Source organism: Cyprinus carpio, chromosome B1 (assembly GCF_018340385.1).
Source record: "Cyprinus carpio isolate SPL01 chromosome B1, ASM1834038v1, whole genome shotgun sequence".
In the NCBI taxonomy this organism is placed as follows: Eukaryota; Metazoa; Chordata; class Actinopteri; order Cypriniformes; family Cyprinidae; genus Cyprinus; species Cyprinus carpio.
In genome coordinates this window covers 9,804,328-9,832,324 of record NC_056597.1, presented here as the reverse complement: position 1 = coordinate 9,832,324, position 27,997 = coordinate 9,804,328, and the positions used below count along the sequence as shown (strand labels likewise).

The window sequence follows — 27,997 nt, the reverse complement described above, 5'->3', positions numbered from 1 at the left end:
AACTGAAATAAAAGTTTTTTTTTTTAGCACGTATGTGTGAAGGGAGGCCTAAATCTTAATCAATGTAAAATATTTTGAATCGCAATATGAAAAAAGGCAAACAAATAAGACCATAACTAGTAAAGACCGCACATGAACATAAATAAATAAATGAATAAATAAATAAAATTGTTGCAGTTTTAAACTTTTAATCTCTTAATTCGATGTTGTGTCGCCCTTCAACCCGCAGATGGCGATGTTGCATTGCTGCTGTTTTGCTGCTAGACCACTGACAACAAATTTAACTTTGGTTGGTTTTCTGTGATCATATACCATAATAAGGACATGACAAGGATAAACAACAGCAAGATAATTTTATTGCATTACTTTGATTATGTGATGATAAAGAACAGGAAATGACATCTATTAAACATGAAATCTAGCTTTCCAGAAATAAAACTGAATATTGCCATATTTCTCAAAACCTCCAATGCACGTCAAAAAAAGCAGTGCATTATGTCACATACCTTAATTAACAAGCTCCATCACTTCCTGCAAACTGACCGTTTCAGGAAATCAGTGCCATGTTGAGCAAAGAGATAATAGCCTAAGTACAGAAGTAGTACATGAACAATAGATGACATCCAAGACTTGAGATTGTAATCTAATACTGCTGCAACAGAGAAATCGAAATATCGTGCACTTAATGACTCTGGATTGAAAATGTCAAACTATTCTAAAATACAATTTCACATTTGGTCTAATCTGTACAAATAAATTAGCAAAAGAACAAAACTATTAACAATCCCTACAGATTTCTTGCTTTGCTGGCTCATATAAAGGCAACTCTAAACTACTGCAAAATGACCCCAGAACACAGTAGTGCTAGTCACTCTTAAGAAAACACACCCCCACAAATGCGAAATGCTTTCTTGTGTTTCTTCAGCAGAGTCAAAAAGTCAAGCAGTCTATTTTCAAACATACACTCCGAGAAAATGTACTTTCAAGTTTCAGCAGGGCAAGTTTCTTTTTCCGGTAGCATGTTTAGATCCACCCTAAAAAGTGTTTAGCTATTCATAACCAGGACATGAGCTGACCACGCCAGTAAATAAAAAAGCAGAGCGGATCTTTCATATCCAAAGCACATATATACAAACAATCACACATTAATTTTCAAACCCACCCTGGGTGCTGGAATCAGAAGCCAAACTGGAAGAAGAAAGCAGACGACCACTATACAGACAGTACTGAACCTATGTTAAAGGCTGGATTGCACTAAATGATTTTTAAAAACAGAACAGATTTTAAAACACTAGGCTTCATTAACTTGCTGACTTTGTAAATAGTTACAGAGAAAAACCAGACAGCATATAATAAAAGACTGAGGATCACACAGGGTTGCCATGTCCACTGTTTTCCAGCAGAACTGCTGTTGCTGTGGGAATAGTTCACCCAAAAATGAAAATCAATTTGCTGCAAAACATGTATGTATTTTTCCTTCTTCTGCTGAACATAAAAGAAGATGTTTTGAATAATATGGCTAACAAAATTCAGTGGGGACCAGAAATTCTTTGGCTACCCACATTCTTCAAAATATCTTCCTTCGTGGGAACAACTTGAGGGTGAGCAAAGGATGACAGAATTTTCATTTTATAGTGAAATATACATTTAAATGTTTGACATATTATATAATATGTCAGACCTTTAAATGTATATGAAATGCTTATATTGAAATATTTTATAACCTGTGCTAGATGTTAAGTTTCCTGAAGGGGGAACTAGTAGGGAAGATTTGAGCTCTATTATGAAAACAGACTGTTTATTGTGACTTTTACGTTGAAATTGTGTATTACGCAGAACTGTGACTGTAAAATATGTATTTTAGGGATTTTTTTATATTCGGGATAGGGTTATTGGGCTAGTTGTGGGCCATTTTTGATTAGTCACTGGTTTAGTTTTGTTTCGCAGTCTGGCAACCCTGCTTTTAAGTCTTTCTGAACACAAAAATGCCCTCAGAGACTGCACCTCACTGCAAGGAGACACAAATTTAAACAATATGTGTGTTCTAAATATCAGTGTTTGTTATTCTCTTAACTTGTAGAATCCGAATCAGTAAATAAAGAAATTATAGTCTGTGCTCATCATACACAATTTTCTGTGAAATCTGCAGACTGGCTTCTGCTTTGGACAACGTACTCGTGCAGACTGTACAAATTGGGGCAAAAGTAGTGTAGTGTATTCCAGCCTTTTAGCTAGCATGATATATGTATTTATGCATTTATATTTGAAATTGTCTCCATATTGTTTCCCTTAAGTATTATTATTCTTCCTTTGGCAGGCCCTTGCTGGCCTCAGCCTCAGCACTGCATTCTGGGAAGTGGGGAGGTGGGGCAGATTGAGGAGAGGACAGAGGTGCTGATGGTGCATTGGGGGTTGTTGAGGCTAAAGGCTCAATGGGAGCAGCACTCCTAGAGTCCCCCAAATGGACAGATGAGCGTCCCCTGTGGGAGCGTCGTCTCTCTGGGTGGGTGGAGGAAGGGCTCTTTCCTGGAGGAGGGGGGCTGCGGTCCTGACGCCGGCGAGAAAGCTGGATGGTTTCCTTATCTAGAGCTGTGTTCTACAGGAGAGAAACAATATGTTAATGTTCAAATGAGGTGCACCCACCCAAAAATGGAAAGGAAATTGAAAACAATTCAGTAGGGAAAGAGTAAGTGAGATGAAGTTATGATCTGGGAGCTCAACAGAGAGATCAGTTTGATCTTAAAGGCACAGTGCACCCAAAATAAAAGAAGAAAATTCTGCTGTCATTTACTCATGCTCATGTTGTTTCAAATGTTATTTTGTTTTTTCTGTGGAACACAAAAACTATGTGAAAAGTGTCTACAGCACAAAATGGGCAGTCCCACACTGAGTGCGAAAAAACGAATATCGGACGCGATGACGTGCTGGAATAAAACAATAGATTTCTATGGATGCCTCCACATAGACCGTGAACATTCGCGCACCGAAAATGTGAATGTTTTTTTTTTTAAGTGAAAACATGGGCCATCCAACAAGATTTGAGTTAGGATCATGTGACCGGAGCAGATGCAGTTGCACAAAAAGGGTGATGGTGGCGCTGTTTCGAAAACCAGTGTAAACAAACACAGAAGAAGAGTATCCCGGATAAGAGAATAGAGTGGATGCTGAGTTCTTGTTATCTTGGGAATTTGAGAACAGATTTATTCTCAAATGTTCTTTATACAGAATAACATTTCTCTTAATTGTCCACTGAATTATGTGATCTGTAGAGCACCAACCGTTTTCGAGTGTTATGAGTCAGAGCGCTTTCACTCTTTTTCTACGGATGAAATATGAAAGCAAACAGACATATGATTATGACAATATATTTGCTGTATGTGTTTTGTATACAGCTCATGGTATTTTTATAGCAATAAAGGATGTTTATGACAAATATTAGCAGTGAGTGCATACAAAGAGTGCATGTGTCTGCTTATTAATCAAAATCAACTATAGATCACAACTGGAAGTTATTACAAGCACTCGATGATGGTTTAAAGTAGGTAAACAAATACATTAATAATTACATACATTTTCAAGTGTAGCTTGATGCTAAACGATGTAGCCTATTCTTGTAAGCATTATAGATAGTTTGTTTCTGGTGTAGAACCTTGTTTATCTTAATTTAATGCTGTATATTGAGCAGCGGATGATGTTAAATCCATGTGCGATATACAGAAGAAAAATGCATTGTTGGTCAGCGCCACCTAGCGTGCAGGCGTGAATTAGCAGAAGGCGATCAATCGTTTCACATTCGGTGTGAAAGCACCGTTCGTCGGCGATTCGCCTTGCTTTTTCACATCGCGCTCAGTGTGGAAAGGCCTTTACACTACACTTTTGGTTCCACTGACTTCTATTCATATACATGTCAATGCAGCAGATAGGAAACTTCCTCTATTTTGCAACAGTTTAAATTTTTGCATATTTGAAAATGATTTTTTGCAGTTAAATTTTTTGTTTTTGTTTTTAAATATATTTAATTGAGCTTTCAATTAAATTGCATGTGTAACAAAACTTGTTCCCACTTCTTTTTAAATAACTTAATTCAAGTATTAATTCAAACTACTTTCTTTGTGTAAATGTCATTGCTGGTGATGGTTTATCTGAGGGGTACATGGTGAGTTCTTATTAGTTTTCATGTAATTTGTTAAATTTATGACAATTTTACATGTCAGAATGTCAGAATTATGTGTCTGTAAGTGTTATGCTGATAACTTCCAGATTTTACATTTTAATCTAAAATATTATGTATTTAATCTCAAGTCTTATAAATAATCTTGATCTTTATTCTTGATCTTTAGTATAGAAATGCCTTGATAAACTATCATGAGGGCAGCCTCCATAGAGAAGTCTGGATTTGTGCTTAAATAAAAAAATAAAAATGTCCTCAATCTTCAATTTACTGAATAAAACACACAAAATCAGTATCATCTTTTGTGTTCTTCAGAAAAGAGGTAGGCACACACACAACATGAGGGTGAGTAAATGAAGTACATTTTACAAGTACAAAGTAAATTTAAGCAGTAAATCAAGTTGTTCTGTGTTTTCCCCATGGCTGTAAGAAGAAACATGTTCAAACTAAGATATATAAAATACAGTATGCATGACCTGGTTTCACTGAAAAGTCAATACTATTGATCACGTCACAGGTGGGAGAAGACCACCGCGGTAAAAGAGACTGGGAAATGGCAGAGAGTGAAAAACACCACTGAAGTTCATAACAGAATTAAAGCGAGTCAAGAATTCTCTAAGCTGACAACTTTCCATGTCTTGTAGCGGAAAATGATTATCTTCAGTGATGTTACTGTCACTTTCTCCCAGTAAAAGAGTGTATGTGTGAGGAGACAGAGGCGGGGAGGGAGGAGCATAGCAGTTAGTGTTAGTACATACCATTGCCTTGGAGCTAGTCAAAGGATAGCAATGCCATGGGGAGAGCAGAAGCAGAGGACAGAGACTAGTCTTACTCACAGAGCACATACAGCACAAATTCATACACAACACTAACATAACCTCTGACACTTCAGCTGAGGGACATCTCACAAGGACTACTTCAGAAACACTCAGCTTGCCTGATTAAAGCATAATATAGCCACTTAGTGGGGCAGTTCACTCAGAAATGAACATTCTGACATTATTCACCCTCATATGCTTCCAAACACACATGATGCTACTTTTCTTATTCATACAAGCTGCCATGTTCCAAAAAGGACAACAAGCACCATGAAAGCATGTAAATATATTCTATATGTCTCTTCTGAAGACATCTGACTTTGTGCATCTATGTTACAAGTTTGATGTAATGATGTGTTTTTACAAGAAATGAGAACAAATGTCATTTGCTATTATTGATGTCAAACACGTGCCATAGGCACCTTATTTAATTTGAGAGCTGATTATCAACAAATAATAGCTTATAATTTCTAAAGCTATCATTTCAGAATACTTGGAATCAGAGGTGGACAGTATTTTTTTTATTTTATTTTTTATCTTATTACCACACTTCAATGCAATTTTTAAGTATCTGTAGTTTACTGGAGTATTTTAATTGTGGTAAACTTTAAATTTTACTTCACTACATTCCAAATTATAATATTATACTTTTTATTTGACTATATTAAAAAAATGTCATTACTCGTTCCATTTTGAATTGGAGAAATCATCACACGCAACCAGATGTAGCAGTGTTTGATGAACACTGAAGATAAGTAAACAGTCAGTGATTAAATAAAAATAAGAAACTAATTACAAGCAAAAGGACAATTTTTTTAAAAATAAAAATTTAAATACAGTAGAAAAAATAAATAAGAAATGCTACACACAATATATGAAGTAAACAAATATATAAAAACACTGCATATTCTTCACTGTGTAAATTCCGAGCAGCTGAGTCCTTAGCCATCTTCAAGAATCGGCTAAAAATAGGCTACATCTCTTCCATCTTTATTTGACCCTTTAACTCTAGCACTCTCTATTCTAATTCTATTCTTAAAAAAAAAACACTTGTCGCTTTTAGACTTGCACTCTATTTGTTTACTAACTGCTTGTTTTCTTAAATCTTTTTTAATCTTTTTGTATTCTATTTGTTTTCTTTTTATTATAATTATCAAAAGCAAAAAGAGGCCTCTAACATTAGCTTGCTTAATACTTTTTCTATTCTATCTGTTTTCTTTTTATTTATTATATAATTAAAAAAAAGCTTGCTATGTGTGCTGCGTTAGGCTAACTGAGACTTGTTATAGCACTTGCATATCATTGCTCTTTTGTTGATTTTGATTGCTTCCACTGTCCTCATTTGTAAGTCGCTTTGGATAAAATCATCTGCTAAATGATTAAATGTAAGTTTAAGTATAAATTAAACATGTACTTCTTCTTATTAAAGTTACAAAAGTGATTAAGTCAAGACCAGAGAAGATTTTCTCTCTTTTGTTGTTTGATTAACATGAATGACAGACAGCAGGAATGTTAGACTGCTGTCACTTTAAGAGCTGCCTGTATCCAATATACTGTTACACATGTTTTCTTTCTCAGATGCTTGCTTTCACTTAAGACCTAAATTACTGTTTATGAGGATACTTGCAAAGACAGCATTTTGACACATACAAGTGTGTGTATTTAACAATTCAAGACAGAAATGATAATCTCTACCAGTTGACAGATTTTGGTTAATCGGTTAAATAAAATAAGTCCATATTTGTGTATTATCATTTGAACGGGATTAAAAACTACACAATGTTAAAATAACCAGATTAATGCCCGCTGCCGTGCCAGTTTAAAAAGATGTAAAAAGTATTTGCATAGTTCCTCTCAACACATTTTGCAAAATGTGACATCTGTTTTTATATTTTATATTTATATTTGGCAACACGCAATTAGGTTTTTTCTAGCTTTTATAAACTATCTGGTATATTTTCTTATTTTTGCACACAGATAAGTAGTATCCGTGTATGATGTACATAAAATTGCTAAGTAAATAAACATTCATCAATTCATCATTCATTCAAAGTCAGGTAATTTTGTACTTTTTGTACTTTTAGCCATGTAAAATTTAAAAGAAGTCCTTTATACTTTTACTGGAGTAATAATTTAATAGGGTATCTGTACTTTTAATCAAGTTTTTGATTTGTGTACTTTATCCACCTCTGCCTGGATTATAGCAAATTATCCATATAGATTTTTTGGTAAAACCTGACAGACCATGGTTAAAATATCCACATGAAAATTCTTAAAAAAAAAAAAAAAAACTATTTTCTTTCAGCATATTTGGAATGACATGAGGGTGAGTAATTGGCAAAAGCTTCATTTTGGGCTGAGCTATTCCTTTCAATTGTGACATGATCTTGATTCTTTGGTACGTTCCTCAGCTGTGGACAAAACCAGTTATAAAAAAGAAAGCTGGAAAAAAATATAAAATAAATAAAAAATAGGGTGTGTCTGTACACTATTAATAAATCTAAATATACTAGCTATAATATATATATATTTATATATATATATATATATATATATATATATATATATATATATATATATATATATATATATATATATATATATAATGAAAATAAAACATTTAATTGAAAGGAAAAACAAGTAAATCATAATTTTATCTAAAAATAAATAAATAAATCAAAAAATTCTAGGTAACTAAATAAAAACTTTCAGTGAACTATTTAATCCAAGGCAATTTTTGTACATAATTATGCATCTCTCTCTCCCGGTCATTAGATATATTAATTTAAATTATGTAATTACAATACTGCCAGAAGATGGCAGAGTTTCATATTCTCAGTCCTTTGAAATTTTGATGGCAATGGTCAAGGTCCTAAGAGTGAGGTTCATTTTGAGGACGTTGGCAGCTGTCATGAAATAGACTGTCTCTGGATTAGGTAACAGAGAGAGAGAGAAGCCATCAGATTGCAGTGTTAATTTTATAAGCAGTCAGTATTGCATGCATGCCAATACAAACCTTTCAGCTAGAGCCCAGAAAGTAACAATATACAGCAATAATGTGCAAAGAAGCCATATGGCACAGAATATCACAGCCATTTAAAGAGCCACCATGAACATGGAGTGGAATGAGAATATGGAAAGACAAAAAGTGGACCAGATTATGGCTGGGACATGAGGCATGGCATGATTGTTGTCTAGAATTAGATGCAAGACCAGCAAATGTTGAAAAAACCCAGTGAGACGGAATAAGAGGCAGTCAGAGTGCAGAGACTGCTAGATTTTAGTATAGTCAAAGAAATCAAGCTTATTAAAAAGAGGTTTAGGTTCGGAGTCAAATACCCAATATCCAGTGGTAGACATCACTTTGAGTCTCGGGAGAGCAAGGAAGGGGTGTAGATACAGCCCTGCCCTTACAGTTCAAACTGTCAAATGAGATTCACATCAATACACATTTAGCCAGAGTCCCTGCTGCTACTTTTTTCCAAGCAGAGAAGTGAACAAAAAAGGACCTTAGATTTTTAAAAAGCTTAAGGTTTTTACATTGTATTTCAAAGGAAAATGATGCCATAAACAAATGCTTCCTATACAATGCTTAAATTAATAATGTCCACTAATATGATATTTATTCATTTTATATCTCCAGCTAGCAGAATCAATGCAGATATATCATGAATATTCAATATTTATACTGAACTCTTAGTTTCAAATATTAAAAATGAAATTTCCTTTCTGCATGATGGAGTCAAGTCCAAACAATGAATGATAGTCAGTATTCTTGATCATGGCAATGCAGACAAGATGAAGACCAGTGACAACACTGGAAACAACCTTAATGACAGTGAGAAAAACTGAGACACAAGTCTGGCAGTGAGGGGTTTATGGTGCAGTGAACGGGGATGGGAATTTAATAAGACATGAAGGTGGAAATGGCTGAAAATGCTTCACCCATGTCTGCCTCTGAGCTCATAAAGACCACTCTGCCAAGCAATAAAGGGATTATGATAAGTCCTTCAGCAATTTTCAAGCACTATGGAGAGCAACACTGACCACACATTTTCCCCCCCAATGGGCTTGGTCCTGTATTTAACATATCTTTTCTAATATATATATTTTTGAGCATCAAATCAGCATATTAGAATGATTTCTGAAGGATCATGTGACATTGCAGTAATTGCTACTGAAAATTCAGCTTTGCCTCACAGAAATAAATTAAATTTTAAAATACATCCATAAAGGAAACAGTTATTTTAAATAGTGATAATATTTAAGTTTTATTTTTTTCGGTAGTAATATTACTGTTATTGCTGTATTTTTTAATCAAGTAAATGCAGCCTTGGTAAGCATAAAATATTTTACATTAAAAACATATCAAATTATTTGAAAAAATAAATAAATAATAATAATACAACAATAGACAAAAACTAATGACTTATAGTCATTGAATATAAGCATAAAAACAGTATACTCAAATATATACAAAAATATCTTATGGATTATGGGTAGTGTAGTCAATCAATTCAATCAATTTTGCTATTAAACACAAATATTTAAAGAGATTTTCAGAAGTTGAATCACACTAAAGTCATGTCCAAATTCATAGCTCTAGCATATTTTGTCCTGTGCTTGCTTACAATGCAATAATCTCTAATATTTCCTGAGATTTAGCAGTTATGTAAGTCATGAGCTCTGAGGGAGACAAACTGATTGATTTGATGTTGGTGTCCACAGTGGCTATAAATTCAGTGACGGCTATGCTTCAGTATTATTTGTAATCCAAATTACTAATCATTAGGGGCTGAGAGGATGACACTGGTTATTTTTTAAGTGTAGCATATTAACAGACGACAGCAGCTGCAGTTATGATGTGCAGACTGTTTCTCATGTGTGAGTGTGTGTGCTCACCACAATAACAGAGACTCCAGGGGAAGTGTTGCTCTGTTTCTGCACAGAGTTAAAGTGCTTTTTGAGTTTACCTGCCACCTCCATCTTCATATTGTTCTCCATTGCAGCATCCTCCTGTTGGTTATTGAAGTGGATTAGGATAGGCCAATCTAATGGTGAGCAATATTGCTGTTCTCCAGAGCATTCAGACTAAATTGTAGGTTTCAGTTTGAAAAATAATTTGAAACATAAATCAAAACCACCACAAATAATAGTTTATGAGTAAGTGTGTGTGAGTGAATCCCTTGTGGCCAATCAGGCTACTCAACATGCAATAATGTCTAAAATACATTTGGTGTATTATATTTTATATATAGTAATCTGATACTGTAATGTAGCACATGCATTACCTAAGTCACACATACACACAGCACTAAACCTTTTCACACACACTTTTACCGTGACCCAGGGGTGAGACAGCACATCCTCCGCTGTGTATCTGGCCTCCACATTCACCTGCAGCATGTGACCAATCAACTCCTGTACCAACACACCATCATCATATTTTCAATAAACAGACTTCAAGAAGGTTTACTACATTTTTAGCATAAAAAAAACAAAACAATAATGTTATATTAAGTCATTGTGCTTAAAGTTAAGGAATTATGGTAAGTTTCAGAAAAGGGCCTTTAGTTTGAAATTCTGTTTGTAAGACATTAGTTTTAGTCCTATTGATCAAATGTTTCTGGATTTTGTTCAAGCCCAAAGAGAATCTGAATATTTTTTCCTTTTTAAAATCTGAATTTGAATTTTGATAGATATTGTGACACATGGGGCTTATTTAAGACCAGACAAAGGAGATACTGGCCTGATTTCCAATAAAAAAGACCATTAACATGATCTAAAAAAAGGTCTGCTTGTCCACATTTGCATACACAGCAAAAATTCTGTCATTCGTTGCAGAGAAAGATGTTAGAAACCTTGCACGCAAAACAGTTCTAAAGCTGGATGGGGCGAATGTGAGAGGGGGAGGATGTGAATGAGATGATATAATGATGTGAGTAGGATGAAACCGAGTAGGGTGCAGTCAGAATTGAGAATAGCATAAAGAATGCAGGATGTCGAGATAAATGAGTGAGGGTGAGACAGTGTGTTTTAGCATGCTAAAGGAATAGCTCAGCCAAAAATGAAAATTTGCTGCAAATTTACTAACCCTCAGCTCATTCAAGATATATATGAGTTTGTTTCTTCATCGGAACAGATTTGGAGAATTTTAGCATTGCATCACTTGCTGATGCTCTGCAGTGAATGGGTGCCGTCAGACTGAGAGTTCAAACGGCTGATAAAAACATTGTAATAATCCACAAGTAATCCGCACCACTCCAGTCCATCAATGAATGTCTTGTGAAATGAAAAAACTGCATATTTTTAAGAAACAGCTCTGGAGAAAGCAATATCATGAATAGAGGACTCTCATTTTAGCTGAGAGCGATGCATTGAGTATAAAAACAATTATGGATTTATTACAAACACGCAGCTTTTTGCCTCACTGTGGAGTTTATTTGTAGATCATTCTGATGTTTTTATCAGCTCATTCTGACGGCACCCATTTACAGCAGAGGATCCATTGGTGAGCAAGTGATGTCATGCTAAATTTTTCCAAATCTGTTCTGATAAAGAAACAAACTCATCTACATCTTGAATGGTAAATTTCTAGCAAATTCACAATTTTAAGAAAACCTTAAGTTCCTTTTAGTGTTTTACTCCTTTCAATATTGTCATGATATGTTTGTCTGTACTCACTTTAGCAGAATCTGTGATATTGTCCCAAAAGGGTGATGGGAAATCTAAACGCCCCACCAGGATCTGATCAAATAGGTCCTCCTGGAGGTTATTCTCACTACAAAAACAAATGACAAGCACATTGACAATAAAAACATGCATTTCATCTACAACAACTGCTGAGTACAATATATACAAAACATGAGCAATATGAACAACATGAGATTAAACATTATATTTTAAACACTGTTGTTTATTAAAGGGATACTCCACCCCAAAATGAAAATTTTGTCATTAATCACTTACCCCCATGTCGTTCCAAACCCATGAAAGCTTTGTTCATCTCTATCTTTTCTTTCAAATCAAAGCTAAATACATGTAGAAACAGCGCATCCTTGTGGCGTGGATGATACAGAAGAGCATACGCACCAAACGGTGATATGGAGAGACACAGAGGAGACTGTTGACAAAGGAATTGTTGAATAAAAACATTATTTTTGTTTTCTTCACTTCATATAACCCAGATTGCACGTCTGATGGCAGATGGAGTATTCTGACGACAACTTTCATACCTTTTATGGACCCTGCCACTGTTATTTACTTGGCAGTCTATGGGACAGTCACAGGCCTCCCAGTTTTCATCCAAAATATCTTAAATTGTGTTTCGATGATGAACGGAGCTTTTACGGGTTTGGAACGACATGGGGGTAAGTGATTAATGACAAAATTTTCATTTTGGGGTGTAGTATCCCTTTAACATGAAGGGCTGAGCAGGTACTATCTCTAGTAGTACCTGCGGAATGGTGGGAATCCACATAGGAGGATGTAGGTAATTACTCCAGCTGCCCAGATGTCCACTTTTAGCCCGTATCTACGGTGTTGCCCAGACAGGAAGACATAGTTAATAACATTCAGCTCCCAGCATTGTAAAGGCTATTAAACAGCTACTCTTGCCTCCATAGCAATATCACTTTAGAAAAACAATGATAATCAGTGATTCTTACCCTGACTCTGCTATGATTTCTGGGGCAACATAAGTGGGTGTTCCACATACAGTGTACAGTGGCCCTTCAACAACTGTGGCCAAGCCAAAATCACCCAACTTTAAGGACTTTGTACCATTAGGGTACTCACACACCTACAACACACATAGTGAAAGGCAAAATAATTCTTTTTATCCACCCGGATTTACATTATTTCCTTCTTGACATACCTTAAGTCATTTTCTATGTACAAAGTGCAAAGTTGTTTTCTTCACAGGTTTTGTATTTCTGTACTGCTGTGTATGTGTTAAAGTTATGTAAACTAAAGTATTTTCAGATTTATTGTCTCAGGTGTGGAGGTGTATATACCTGTATATTGTATATTTAATGTCTCTTCTGAGGATATGTTTGTCTGTGTATATGTGCGTACCAGCAGATTCTCAGGTTTGATGTCTCGATGGACGATGCACATCCGGTGCAGATATTTGAGAGCTGCTGCCAGGTTGAATACCATTACACTAGCATCTCTTTCAGTGTATTTTGTTGAGGAGGTGATTGAATCAAACAGATCTCCACCCTGAAACACACAGATGTCAATGCAAACAACTAAAAATCTCTATCTCTGTATTCTGTATAAAACACACTTTAACCTAGAGGTAACAAACATGTTTCTGCCTTTATATAGGGCCAAGAGTTTAATATTGAATGCAGCCATTTAGCGCAATGTAGCTGACAACAATATACAGAATTTACAATCCATTTAACTTTCCTATAATGTAGGGTACATCTTAGTTTATATTATATTATATTATATTATATTATATTATATTATATTATATTATATTATATTATATTATATTATATTATATTATATTATATTATATTATATTTAGCTTAGTTTTAATTTATACATACACTACAGGTCAAAAGTTAGTAAAGATATTTATATTGTTACAAAAGATTTCTCAAATAAATGATTTTCATCAAGAATCCTAAAAACAAAATGTGTATAGATATTCAGCTTTGCCATCAAAGGAATAAATTCCATTATAATATATACTGAAAAAAAAAAATGAAATATATATATATATATATATATATATATATATATATATATATATATATATATATATATATATATATATATACCGCGTATATATATATATATATATATATATATATATATATATATATATATATATATATATATATATATAGTATATATATATATACGTATATAAAATATATTTAAATAAAGTAAATTAAAATAAAGTTATTTTAAATTGTATTCATATTACAGAAAATTACTGTTTTTACTGTATTTTTCAATTAAATGATGCTTTGGTAAACATTAGCCTATAGACTTTTAAAAATATATATTTTACGTTTTTTTAAAGATGACACATTTTTGAATGGTAGTGTCTGAAATAAAAACAAAATAAATAGGAAATTATATATTAAAAATCTAAGAATTACATATACTGTAATATTAACATTTAGAAGTTTCAGAAGTTTTATATTTTTATAAAAGAATATGAAAACAAACTTTGTTGTCAGTGTACACTGATGAATCATGCACAATAAGACCAGATTTAATTATCAAGAAAAAATAGCATCAATATTTTTTTATGTTGTCTTTAGTGTAGTGTGGTAAGAACACGTGTAAGAGTGCAATGTTGAGAGATGTATAAACTGTGGGGACTAACAAACAGTACCTTCACAAGTTCCATGACTAGATAGAGCTCAGTGGGCGTATCCACCTCCTCAATCAGCATGATGATATTAGGATGCTTAACACGCCTCAACACTGCCACTTCACTCTCGATCAGGTGCTCCTGTGTGTTCAAAGCATGTGTCACAACAAATTCCCAACCGTACAGCAACTCTCAGCAGTCTTTTGTCTTTAGCTGCCAAGGCATAAATCTGCATGAATTCCTGAGGTTCGCTCTTGCAGGAAACCAGGCAAACAGGAAACTAACTTCCTCGGTTAAAGCACAGGCTGAAATTAGATTATGAGACATTGGCCACCAATATAATATGGTATGCTGTTTACATATCATTCATACAGTACATGGCCAAAAGTATGTGAACACCCCTTCTTAATAACAGGTCTTGCTGTTCCAGTAATTCTAATGAAAAGAATTCAAAATTTAGCAGCATACAATGACATTACAACTCTGTTGCAACAGTTTGGGGAGAAAATTTACCATTCCAACAAAGGGATTTACACCTCTAGGATAAATTGGGTCTCATCTGTAGGCCTTTTCTCTCATGACTTGCAAAAACTGAAGCATGCTGGATAAATGGCAAGCCATAAAATATCTCATCAGCAGTATTAAATGGACCAAAAATTTCAGACCACTGAGACGTAAATAATTTGCATTGCAATAACCCAACTTTACAGCCAGTGCTCAAAACTCATAAACAGCTATAATTGCATTGTCGTAAGGACAAAATATATGTATTACCAATAAAAAACAATGCTAAACACAGTTTCATGGCTGGTAAGGAATATTTATGCCTGGTATTTTCTCAGTTCACTCTCTCCATTGGCTAGCTGGTGTTGCAAAAGTCTGTAAAGTCCAACTCACTTTGCCTCTGCATTTGATTTTATCAATGATCTTCAGTGCAAACTCCTTTCCAGTGGATCTATGGAAAGAGACAGAACAATAGACTTTGTTTCAAGGAGGTTAATGATGGTTTGTTTTGAGTGCATTCAGACCCTCAGGAACAAATTTATAAAGTGGATGTCCTTTGAGAGCACAAGAGATCTTCCTTTGAACATTTTAGCCTAAAAATACTAACAGGAATACTGAATCTAGATGTAGACAGTATTCTTTATGCATTTTAATCAGAGATCATGACAACAGCAAGTTTAAAATAGAGAACAAACAAACTGCAAAACAAATTTTATTGACCCCGAAAAGCCGTTTTATCTTTTTCGGACAGAAAAAACATCTTGTAACTAGTAATTTTCTTACCGTTCGACACACTCCTTTACCACAGCGAAGTTCCCATCACCTATAACTTTGCCAATTTTGTACTTGTCCATAATTGTGGAAGCAGCAAGGTTTCTGTTTCCATTAACTAAAGGGAACAAACCAATACATTTAACACATCAGACCGAAAGAATATCATTTTCATACCAAAACTAAGATGAAAACAATGAGGCAGAGGAATGTTTTGTAAAACCCCCAAATATACAGATTAGCCCCAACATCTGCATCCAACAGTTTAAATTTGGTTAGTGCACTATGCAGAAAATTGCTGAAGGTCATTCTGACTCATGCGCTGCTGAGCAGGGACGTTTGCTCATACACTGCCACCACAGTGTGTGAAAGTGTGGGAGAGTGTGTAGTGGAGCGCCTAAGCAAATGCGGCACAGAGTGGCATGTGTCAGCACTTTCACCGCCAAACCTTGTCATACCCCTGAAATGCCCTTTGGGGACTTCTGGGCTTGAAACACAGTAAGATCCAAGGTGAGTGAGTGCGTGACAGTAATTCATTTCGGGCTGATGTTTACCTTCAGGGCTCACACTGTTGTTGTGTTGTTGGGGAGTCTCAGAGGAGCCGTTCACATTGGTTGCAGAGGAGTGATGTGCTGGAATCTGCAAACAGAGTCAAAATAAGTCACAAGACCTAGATGTGTTTTATTTTTTTTATTTTTTTTATATACTACAGTGATAGGGCTGGGCGATATATATATAAAAAATAATTTAAAAAAAGTATGATATTTATGCAGTTGATATGAAATGTATTAAGTGAGTGATTTTTTCCCAATCAGATGAACCATTAAATCAACCAAACATCAAATGTAGCCAAGCATAAGTTTATTAAGTAATAAGTAAAAGTATTATTTTAATAATTGGTTTTATTGAAAATAAAACTCCAGTGAACATTTTCTGAGTGATTTTAAGTATTAGTTGAATCATAGTTTGATTAAGTCATTTAGATGAATTTCATAAAAGGTCATAAAACAAGCTTTTTCATGAAACAGGTGAAGCTGCATGTTTGTTGAATGTGCTTTAAATATGAATAGTCATTATTTGTTAAATAACCATCCTGATTCACAAATCCATATTCCTGGCAAGTAAATACATGCTATTATAAGCATTAAAAGATAAAATATCAAACAGTAAATTACATTTTGGAAAAGTATGCATTATTACCTTATTTCACTCATTTCATTACATCAAGACTAACAGAATATATCACTTTTTATAAGTGTAAATGTTTCTGTGTCTTTTACTGCATATATAAAAGATTAAGAGTCGACAGATATTAAAATGTCTTAACAGTCAACAAGGTGCTTGTTATAAGGATTGCAAAACAAGCCAATGTCCAAATAAAAAAAAGAGTTAAAAGCATTGTGATATTTATAACCAATTCATCACAAATTATGAATGTTTGTTATATTGCCCAGCCCTGGTAAAAACAAAAGCAATGTGAACTGGTTATACTGTAGCAGCTATGCGATTACACTAACCCTTCAAATAAAGCATAATATTTTTAGCAATAACACACTGCCATCTGACACTGAGCGTCATCCTTAGTGAAATAAATGGTTGATGAGGAGACAAAAAAAAAGAGCTGTCTGGAAGACAAACTGTGTGTGACTGACACAAAAACTAACAGACCTAGTCTTAAAAGATTTTAAATGGTCTGGCAATCAGTATGGTTTAAAAGCCTGCATGTTATCTTGATTCAGCAGCCAAATAAGAATTAAACTGAAGTGACAGTGACATGTGAGAGAGGACTACGTAAGCCAATGGAGACAAATACTGACAGCATCCTGGTTAAAGCTGGTTTAAAAGAGGCCACAGGATTCCTCTAGGTATACGAGTACCAGTTGGGTATTACAAGCTGTTTTGATGGATTCAAATACTCCAATGGATTGTAAGTTAAAATATATGGCCAAATACTATGCTGTTACTGAATCAATCATACAATCATTTATGTAAGATTCCCAACTAAAAACTTGAATACCCAGCAGGAACTGCAGCTCATTTGAATGCTGCTACAGAAGGCAGAGTTTCATAATACCTGTACAGAGAGACGGAGGGGGACTCCCATCCGCTTGTTGCAACTAAACTAAAGGCAAGTGGGAAGATATTTATGTAACCACAAAGTTGTTGCGTTTGGTCTAAAATTAGCTTGAAATCTCAGGAACATTGTGCAAAGAATCAGCCTGACAAGCAACTTTCCATCAACCCACTCATCCAGCCATATCTCCAGTATAAAAAATACAAAAATGGTAGAATACTATGAATAATTTGTTTCATAACAGACATTCACAAGTATCTGAAAACAGCATGTTTCAGCATGTTGCAGACATTGGTTTTACATAGCTTGTTAGACTTAATATAATTTAATACACTTTTCACTTAACTAAAATTGAACTTTATTTCAGATTTTTATTTCAGAGACTATATGTGACCCTGGACCACAAAACCAGTCTTAAGTCACTTGGGTATATTTGTAGCAACAGCCAAAAATACATTGTATTTGTTATGCCAAAAACCATTAAGATATTAACTAAATATCATGTTCCATAGAGATATTTTGTAAATTTCCTACAGAAAATATATTAAAACTTAATTTTTTTATTAGTAATGTGCATTGCTTAGAACCTAATTATTATTATTTTTTTTCATATTCCAGATTTTCAAATAGTTGTATCTCAGCCAAATAATGTCCTATCAAACCATATGTCAATGGGAAGCTTATTTATTCAGCTTTTAGGGGATGTATAAATCTCAATTTCAAAAAAATTACCCTTATGACTGGTTTTGTGAACCAGCGTCACATATTAGAGGTCCTTAGGAAAAACTAAAAAAATATGACATACAAGAGATTAAAATAACACTGGCTAAATAAATTCATATTTATTTATTTCAATTCCAAATATCTGAATGCTCTAAAATGCCATGTGGAAGACTTGGATCTAAATTCTCCTTTTAATTGTATTGAGATGCCATTTGTGATTTTCCTATAAGTTGACTTAGTGAGTATGTGCCAAATATAAACCTCTCTAAAAATGAATGAAAGTGTCTCTATGTCATTCAGATTCTCCTTGTGCTTTCAAGAAGCTTTAAAGATAGCACCCGTACGAGAAGAAGCTTACTGTCGGATAGACAGGTCAGTTAAGCAGATTAACAGCAGGAGTTCTCGAGGCTATGATCATACTTGACTTTGACCTTTGGTTTAATTACAGATCTGCGGTCAAATCTCAGCAAGATCTCAGTGCCTAGACTCACAATGCTTCTAAGAATAGGAGTGATTAGACCTATCAGAGCGGATATTCTGTTACAAGTGCTGATGAAGACTTCTATGTCCTTAGACGATAATGTTGAAACAATACTGATACTAAACCACCTCTATACAGACAACTACTGAACACTCTCTAATGTTGTATGGTGTGGAAACTCTAATAAGGAAAATTAGGGGCAAGTAACATATTTTAAAATTGTTTAGCGCACCTACTTGCCTTTAAGTAATATGTACTTTACATACATGTTACAATAGTAAAAATAGCATTAAAATATTTTCTGTGAATGATTTGATCAAAATATTGAATTTTACATATATTCTTATATAACAAAACATATAAAATATACTTTTTTGTATAATATGTACTTTTATTATGTATTGATTGGCTTTTAAATCAAAGAACATTTAATTATTTAAATTAATAATTAAATTAAAAAGTATATACCGAAAGTATAGGAAAAATGGAAGTTATAAAGTGTCACTCTAACCCGAAGAAATTTAGGGGCATTACAACTGTAGCTTCAATTTGTTGTGAGGGAATAATTAAGGCAGCTTCACTAAACTCTTTTAATAAGGAGTGAGAGCGTTATGATGCTAGTCATCCATGAGTCAGCATTCAGAAGACTGATCTTTTGACTTGATGAAGAAATAATCTATTCTAAAACTCGCCATGTTTTGCCAGTAAACTGATTAGCAGCACAGTGGAAGCCTGTTGCCATGCCAACGGGTTTACCTTGAAGTTGCGCATGCTGCGGGGGCTGGTCGGGGAGGAACTGGAGGATTTGGCGGATCTGGGGGTAGTGATTTGGCTGTTCGGGACTCCATTTACTGAGGAGTGTGACAGGAAGAGGGAGGGAGAGAGACAGAGAACAGAGAAAAAAAACACAATGTCACACAGGCTTACTTCTTACACTGCTTATTTTATGCTGCACATGCATTGTCTTAGACATTAGAAACAGTGTTGAATACATTTCAGTCTGTAAGATGATATTGCCTGCATAATATCAGCTGGTCAAAATTTTCATTTACATCATCAAATTTCATTTTTTCATCAAACCTGTATGACTTACTTTCTTCCCAGTTATCTAAACTCATATCATAACTGTAATTTTTTTATTTGTATTATTTGAATGTGTGATTATATGCAGTCATAATCAGTGTTGGGGGTAACGGATTACAAGTAATGCAAGTTATGTAATCAGATTACTTTTTTTCAAGTAACTTAGTAACGCATTACTTTTAAATTTACATCAAAATATCCAAGTTACTTTTTCAAATAAGTAATGCAAGCGTTTTTCCATTTATTCACTGACACCTTTAATGTCCCCATGTTGACAGAAATTAGGAATGAGGTGTAGAGGCAGAGGTATTTCTTTCAGCCGGAGGCTTATTCATTTCACTTTTGGTGTGAAAGGTCCTTTACAGTTCGCAAAAATATAAATTTTTGGGTTTTTGTTATTAAAAAAAAAGCAAGCCTAGCCCAGATGTCAAAAAGTAATGCAAAAATAACATAAAGCATTACACATTCCATAAAAAGTAACTAAGTAATGCAGTTAGTTACATTTTTATTGAGTAAGGCAATATTTTAATGGATTACTTTTAAAAGTAACTGTTCATAAGTGAATTTAAATTAGGTTTGAAAGTTATAGTAGAGGGGGATGACAACTAAAATTCTTTTTTTTCCTCACACAAAGCTATTATATGACTTCAGAAGACTTGGTTTGCAGTGCATGAGTCATATGAACTACATTTATGGTCATTTTATGGTGTTTTTTTTTTTTTTTTTTTTTTTACTTTTGCAAATTGACAACACATGGTTACCATTCACTCTGTTTAGACTAAAACAGTGCCAACAATCTGTGTTGTAAAATAAAAAATAATAATCATATAGCTTAAGAATTATATAAATGAAAACATAGTTATCATTTTTGGGTGAACAATGCTTTTTATACAGAACAAGGCATCTTTTTTCTACCTATATAATACGTAAATTCTGAAGTCTTCATCTTATGTTAATTTACTTTTTTCAACCAAGGGGTCCACTAAGGGGCATCATAATGACTTAAAATGACTTAAAATAAGTCAAGCTTTAATAAAGGTTTGCATTTCTCAGAAAGCTATGGATATATCCTTATTCACTAAATCACAAACAACTGAACAAATCATTCAAATGCATGGGTTAAAAAGAGTGGGAACCTTGAAGAGCACTCAGCTTAAAACTTATGGAATCCTCAAATTAAATTAATTAAATCTTAATTAGAATTATTTAAGTTGATAATTTTAATATAGGGACTCCCATAGTCTTCACAGCTAATATACCAGAGGAAACCTACTAGCCTAGTCACAAAGTTTGAGAACCACTGTGTTAGTGTACACAGTTCATGTGTACATTTGTCAGAAATACTTACATTCCTTTAGATATATAGATAAAATTAACTGCTGGCTCAATGACAGGAAAAATTAACTTAAAATTATGGGGAGAAAAAAAAACAACTGCATATGAACAGAACTACCACTCAGAAAATGTGTACAGCTACATATGCATGTACAGCATAAGTGCCCTTGGCCCAGAATAAGTCTCTTAACATGCAGACACAACAAGGCTTCACATGCACCACTCACCTGCAGCCAAATCCACAAGGCTAAATCATAGAATTGACAAGATCATTGTAAAAGGCCACGTTATATAATAGTGTTATAAAAAAATTAAAACACAATTTAATAGATCATGTCACCCAGATACAGTGCATCCCAAGTGCGTCAGAATCCAAAGGGAGCAGGGATTTGTAGAAAAGCCGCTCTTGGCATTTCCCGCTGAGTTTGTCGATGGGGGCATGAGCAGATTTCTCTCCAGGCATGCAAGAGAGCCCTTATAGTTCACGGGCACAAGAATTTAGGGTGTGTGTGTACTGCATTAGCCCTTCTTAGCAGAAAGCAGATGAGGATGCCTGCATTTAGTGTACACATCCAATTTGGTATGTCTGATAGATTAGAGTATGTGCATGCCAGGTTCAGGGCAGTGGCCAGCGAGGGAGTTTTAAATAGCTCTCTATACTAGCTGATGGATTTAGAAGGCCATGAAGGAGAGCTGTTAGCATGATTGAATGCTTCACCGAATGGTTAGAGGGCATGTACAGCTCATTCCATAGATGAATGTCCTTTAGGTAAATTCAACATCATATGTGGAAATTCCTCAAGGATTTCATAAGGCTGTCAGATTCTCTAGTTGTCAGCTCATAGGTTAGTCTTGGTTATGGTAAAGGCAACAAGAACTAGCATTTAAGTATCAGTTGTTCATAATGTAATGAATATGGTTGTGATTGAAAAGAAAATGAACAAATGACAGCCTACTTTTTACTTATCAATGCCTATTTGGTATTTAGCTTGGTAGGGGGCGCTGTTAAGATGTGGTCACATTAGTGAAATTTTGCTGTCAAAAAAGATCCATTGACTATTATCAATAGACTTTCAAAGCAAGCAACTGCTGTCAATGTGGTGAAACCATGTGACCAACCTGAAACAGCTGTGAAATCTGCACGGGTAAAACTTTCAACATCGTGCTAAAAATTTCAAAAGGCAAGAACTCCTACAGGAAAAATTCGCTGAACAAGGTTTAAATGTGACCACACCTTTACTCAGTTCACATGTGAAGAGGTTAGCCAATCATAACTAAAGTGATTTACCTTTAGAAGTCTTAAAAGTACGGTAGCTATACTTTTGCTTTAATTCTAAGGGTCAAAGAGAAAATGGAAATGGTCAAGTAAAACTAAATTATGACCATTTTTGGTTCAATAAACCTTGAGAAATACTTACTTGGTGATTTGACTGGAGATTGGCTATTTGTAGAGAACTGTCCTGCTGTTCTTCTCACTAGAGCAGGGAGGAAAGCAATTTAACAAGGAACAGAACAGAAAAAATGACAGGAAGAGACATGTGAATCACAGGTATTGAATGCTGTTGTTAAGGAATGTTACATTTTTTAACAATTGTTCATGTGGTAACAGGATTGTGCTAGTGGTGGTGGAGTGTATCCTCACCAGATCCAGGGGATTTGTTGCGGCGGGTGGTTCCTGGACTTTTACTACCAGAGTATCTCACAGGGGGAGCAGAACGAGGAGAATAGGAGGACTTGAGGACCTGACACTCTGGACACAGAGACAATGTAAATGAGCAAGGAATGTATATGCTTGTCTTTTAATGTCTCATGACGTCTCTTTTGCAAACATCCCCAAAGACACAAGAAAAAACAGGAGAGCTTACTGTCTCCTCCCATTCCAAATAATTATTATCTTTGCCTGGTTGACTAATTGTACATTTACATTTCAAAAGTTGGAGGCATCCCTTTTTTCTTTTTAAAAAAGTGGTGTCTTACATTCACCAAAGCTGCATTTATTTGATCAAAAATACAGTAAACAGTAATATTGTGACACATTTTTACAATTTAATTTAATGGTTTTTCAAATTTAAAATATTTTAAAATGTAGCTTATTACTGTGATTTTTTACAATTTAATTTAATGGTTTTTCAAATTTAAAATATTTTAAAATGTAGCTTATTACTCATTCTAATATGCTGATTTACTGCTCAAGAAACATTTCTGATTATCATTAATGCTGAAAACAGTTATGCTGCTCTTCACATTTTTTTGAAACATCAATACATGTATTCATTTTTATTTATTCATACATTTTTTAGCAACATTAAAAGTATGGCAGTGTTGCCAGACAAAAGATAATAATTGTATTTGTACGATAACTATCGTATTTGAATGCTAATTTTGACCTCTGTACGATGTCCGATCAATAATGAAAAACTTCCCATAATTTATGATAATTTCAGAATTTTGTAGCACTTCAAATGATGGTCATTGTAAATCATAGGTCTTCTATACTCATTGATCTAACTGTGGATCCTACGTCTACCATCATGATTGTGAGGAGAACGTGAACGTGGTGTTACATGTCTTCCATCTCATCTCACGTTATGTCTTCTCGGCCAATCGTTGTGGAGAATGACTCTCTCTCATGAGCTCTCTCAAAAGCTGAGATCGATAGTTTAGCAATAACGTACAGAAAAAGCATGTGGAAAAGGATAAATAGCTGTAACAAATAGCTGTATTCTACACGTTTGACTCGTGTACAATAATTTTCTTCCAAAAACTATAATTTTGAGCTTCTGTTATGATACTTGGACATTTACAATCTGACAACACTGAGGAAAACATTCTGTTTAATTCAAAGGGTCAAAGAGAATGTGGAAATGATGAAGTACATAACTGGTGCAAAAAACCTTGATAAATATTATGATAAACCTTCGGGGAATAAATACAGTTCAGTAAATGTCTTTACTGTCACTTTTGATCAATTTAAGGTGTCCTTGCTAAAAAACAGTATTCATTTCTTTCAGAAATCCTACTGACCCCAAACTTGTGAGTGTAAATGTATAAATTTAGTAATTTAAGCATGTGCCACCATTATTGACAGGACAGACAGGAATATACATGGATACACGTACCAAAGCATGCTTGTATCAGGACTAATACAGATACCTATTTGTAAATGAGTGGTATCTGCTGACATACTTGTTCCGAATTCACATGTGCCAAGAGTGTGAAGCTTTCCGCAGAGGCGTAATCAAATTGTCTACTCAAGGCCTATGAAAGCAGACCATCTTTCTAATGGGAGCAGTGGGTGCAGAACTATAGTAATGAATGACTCATGCAGCAGCTACTGGGCCGATCTGTCCTGTCGATTACACGCCACTTGCTAATGACGCAGAGCAGTGATAAATTAGCTGATGAGTACCAGATCCTGGAGTGATGAAGATAAAACAAGCTGAATGCCATTATTAAAATGCCATTACTGCCCAGCTAATCTGTTTCATGGAGCTTAAATTAAGCATTTAACTGCAGAATCTGAGAGAGAACGTTTAATGAGTTCTTTAGTTACAGAAGATTTAGATTTGTGGTGGGCTTTGCGTTTTAAGGACACTCCACTTCTGCTGCGGAAAGAAAAGGTTGAGCAGTAAATACTGTCAGACGCAAACTTACCGTTTCTTTATATTTTTGGAAAAGTCCTACTTAACCTAAGTGGGGCAGCGAAGAAGAACTAGGACAAAATGCCAAGCAGATGAACTAAATTCGCACAGCTATGAATCAAGTTATCAAGTGTGTGTGTGGTTAATGCTACTAAAACTGGAGGCATTTCAGCAAAACAGGATGAAAATTATAGGCAAAGTTAAATTATTTTGTTTGAAATTCACAGCTGCAGATCGTCTTCACTTCCACACCTGCATTATCATGTTCACTAGTACACAAACACAAACTACACAATGAACAATGGTGAGGAACTGCTCATAACAAGGTCACTTCCTCTGACAGTTGTGTTCATTCTGGAAAATGAATTAATTTTTGCAGCCTAGTGAATGAATGTGAATGAATGAGTCCATTATGGAAAAGATACTATTAAAATACTATCACTTCTTTTTCAGAAGGTGACAACTGTGTGGTGTTTTTTGTGCAGATAATAAGATATCGGTAAGTTTATATTAAAGCTGATGATAATTTAACTAGCATTTACTTTTACTATCAATGCTAAAAACATTTTGCTGCTAATTTTTTATGGAAACTGTAATAGATTTATTTTCAGGATTCTTTGATGCATGGAAAGTTAAAAAGAACAGCATTTATTTAAAATAGAAATCCTTTGTAACATTATAAATCATCCTTGCTGAATAAAAGTATTAATTTCTTTACAAAAAAACCCAAACATAGTAGTGTATGTTAATTATAATGCAAACGAATATATACAAACAAATCTAAATCTCCTGTAAATGTAAAATTCTAAATGGTCTCAGCTATTAAACAGAAAACACTGAAACAAAAAGCAGGCCTGCAAAATTAATTGAATAAATTATCAAGATTATAATTATGACTGTTGCATGAATACAATGGCAAATCAGAGGCCTTTAAAATAGCTTAAAGGCCTATTAATGACAACCGGCTTTAGTAGATTAGATTGGTGATTATAAAAAGAAGTGTTCTAGTGTTGTCACAATCCTTACTTTCCTTACTTTGATTATTCCTTACTTTGACTAACAGTTTATTGTTATGCTGAAAACTGCTGTCAATTTTCTGAGACATTTTCTTTTATTGGAATTTTCTCCTGCTACTGTTTTCAGGACATAGCATAATCAGCTCACTGGCTGTACTTATACAATTAGATAAATGCTTATTTTTATTATGAAGACAATTACTTTTAATGGCCAAAGCAGATGATTGGCTGATGCACTGATGTATCACTAATTAATAAAACCAATACAATGACAGACCATGGCTAAAAATTACGATAAGCCTAATAAACTTAATATTTAATCATTTGTTTCAAATGTATTTAAAACAGCCATGTATCTATTTCCATGCATGGTGTGTTCCTAGATGTGTAGTGAAGGGATAAAAATATATTATTAGAGTTTAGTATGAGAGACATTGGGTTGAAAGTTAGTGTTTAGCTGAGCCTACCGGTTATAAAGGCTGTGGAAGCCTTACCACTGTGATCCAACACAAAATCGTCCTGCGCGTAACGGTACTTCTCAGGCCCGCACGCGATGAACACGTCATCGTCCCCGAAAAAATCTTGCAAACATGTAATCTGGACAGAGAGAGGAAGGGGTGGGGGAAAAGAAAAAGAGAGAAACACTGTTTGAGAAATGAATGGAAGTAACCATGTGACTGATGAACTGATAAAGCGTGTAGTAGTTCACAATACTGCACTGCAGAATATCTAGACCAGGAGTTTGAAATGCCAATAGCTGGACTCTTGCTGTAGACTGTTTACACATTTATTTTCACAAATGGATTTAAACATAATAACATTTAAATGGAACTGGAGGTACTATAAGACTATAGACTGTTTACACATTTATTTTCACAAATGGATTTAAACATAATAACATCTAAATGGAAGTAGAATTTATGAGTCAGATCAATGAAAATGGATGTAAGTTACTGTTCAGCAGATAACTTATGAAGTGGGTTTGGTTGGCTAATCACCTTGAATACAGCAAATCAAATTCTGGAAACATACCATGGCTGTAGTGTTTTATGTTTTTTATGTTTTGTTCTAAGTGGATTTATGTGAGAGTTGATTTTGAATACAGCAAGAAAATGGAAAACATACCAAAAAGAATGGATTTAAGTTGTATTTCAGTATTGTTCCTATAAAAGATGTAATCCTGGTATCGCAGACTTGGTCTCTCTTGTTTCATACAAAAGAATCTGCTGCCATTTTGTGATGACTGTTTTGTACACTGCAATGGATTGTAAGATAAACTGGTAAAATTTTAAAACAGTTTCATCTTAAATCAATATCTTTTATTGCCATAATTTTTCAAATGGTAAAATGCTGTGTAGTATGACTGTACCATATCTGTTAATGTCCATCTAGTTTGAACTTGACACTTTCTAGTAATTGCTTTCTTCACAGAAGCTTTTGTTTCAAATATTTCAACTCAAATCAATATTTCATGTCTAATTGTTTATTCTGCGATAACTGACTGGATGTACATTATCTCTTATGTTATGTTTGTTTTCTTTATTTTGTAAATGGACAAAGTTTCTGTTGTTATTATGTGTGTATGCAAATAAAACTAAACCCTTTACAGATTCGGCTGATGTATTGCTCTTATCTGTACGATCAAAACTGAAAGTGTAATTTAAGTTCTTTTCGGGGTTATCAGGAGAAGATGCCACAAAACGCGTATCCGTGTTTGTCGACCCCAGAGGGTTAAAGAGCATCAAAGCAACAATTATTGTTTAAATTTTGAAAGTTTGAACACTGAGACTTTGGACATGTTCATACTTGACAGGTTTTTTTATTTTTTTAGAGAAATCTGTTGTAATTTTTATGTGTGTGTGATTTTTTTTTGAAGTGTGATTTTTTTGGACAAAAAATGATGGAGAGAGAGAAACATTTTTTGTTTTCTTTTTTAAAACAAACTCTGGTGCAGTTTGAGTGAAATACAAATGGAACACAAACCAAAGACATCTAAACATACCAAATATAGGACATGATGTCCCAAGACAAAAAGAACAA

General features: G+C 34.2%; 1 protein-coding gene across 11 annotated transcripts in view; it reads right to left on the bottom strand.

Moving 5' to 3' along the window:
• Positions 1-336: 336 nt before the first annotated feature.
• LOC109096258 (serine/threonine-protein kinase DCLK2-like) overlaps positions 337-27,997 on the bottom strand; it is a 50,376-nt gene continuing 22,715 nt past the window's right edge. The window contains exons 3-19 of one of the 11 annotated variants that reach the window (XM_019109942.2): positions 26,425-26,554; positions 22,943-23,050; positions 22,719-22,775; positions 19,639-19,733; positions 17,679-17,726; positions 16,159-16,243; positions 15,617-15,722; positions 15,227-15,284; positions 14,351-14,470; positions 13,066-13,212; positions 12,657-12,790; positions 12,446-12,523; positions 11,674-11,770; positions 10,330-10,410; positions 9,892-10,005; positions 4,930-4,942; positions 2,394-2,596 (exon numbers count right to left, since the gene is read on the bottom strand). In XM_019109942.2, the coding sequence (XP_018965487.1) occupies positions 2,580-2,596; positions 4,930-4,942; positions 9,892-10,005; positions 10,330-10,410; positions 11,674-11,770; positions 12,446-12,523; positions 12,657-12,790; positions 13,066-13,212; positions 14,351-14,470; positions 15,227-15,284; positions 15,617-15,722; positions 16,159-16,243; positions 17,679-17,726; positions 19,639-19,733; positions 22,719-22,775; positions 22,943-23,050; positions 26,425-26,554 (1,488 nt within the window). In that variant the 3' untranslated portion in view covers positions 2,394-2,579. Of the gene's footprint in view, positions 2,597-4,929; positions 4,943-8,328; positions 8,412-9,891; positions 10,006-10,323; positions 10,411-11,673; positions 11,771-12,445; positions 12,524-12,656; positions 12,791-13,065; positions 13,213-14,350; positions 14,471-15,226; positions 15,285-15,616; positions 15,723-16,158; positions 16,244-17,678; positions 17,727-19,638; positions 19,734-22,718; positions 22,776-22,942; positions 23,051-26,424; positions 26,555-27,997 lie in introns of all 11 variants that reach the window. The other 10 variants (XM_019109936.2, XR_002018922.2, XR_006153697.1 and 7 more) reach the window with 10 other exon arrangements.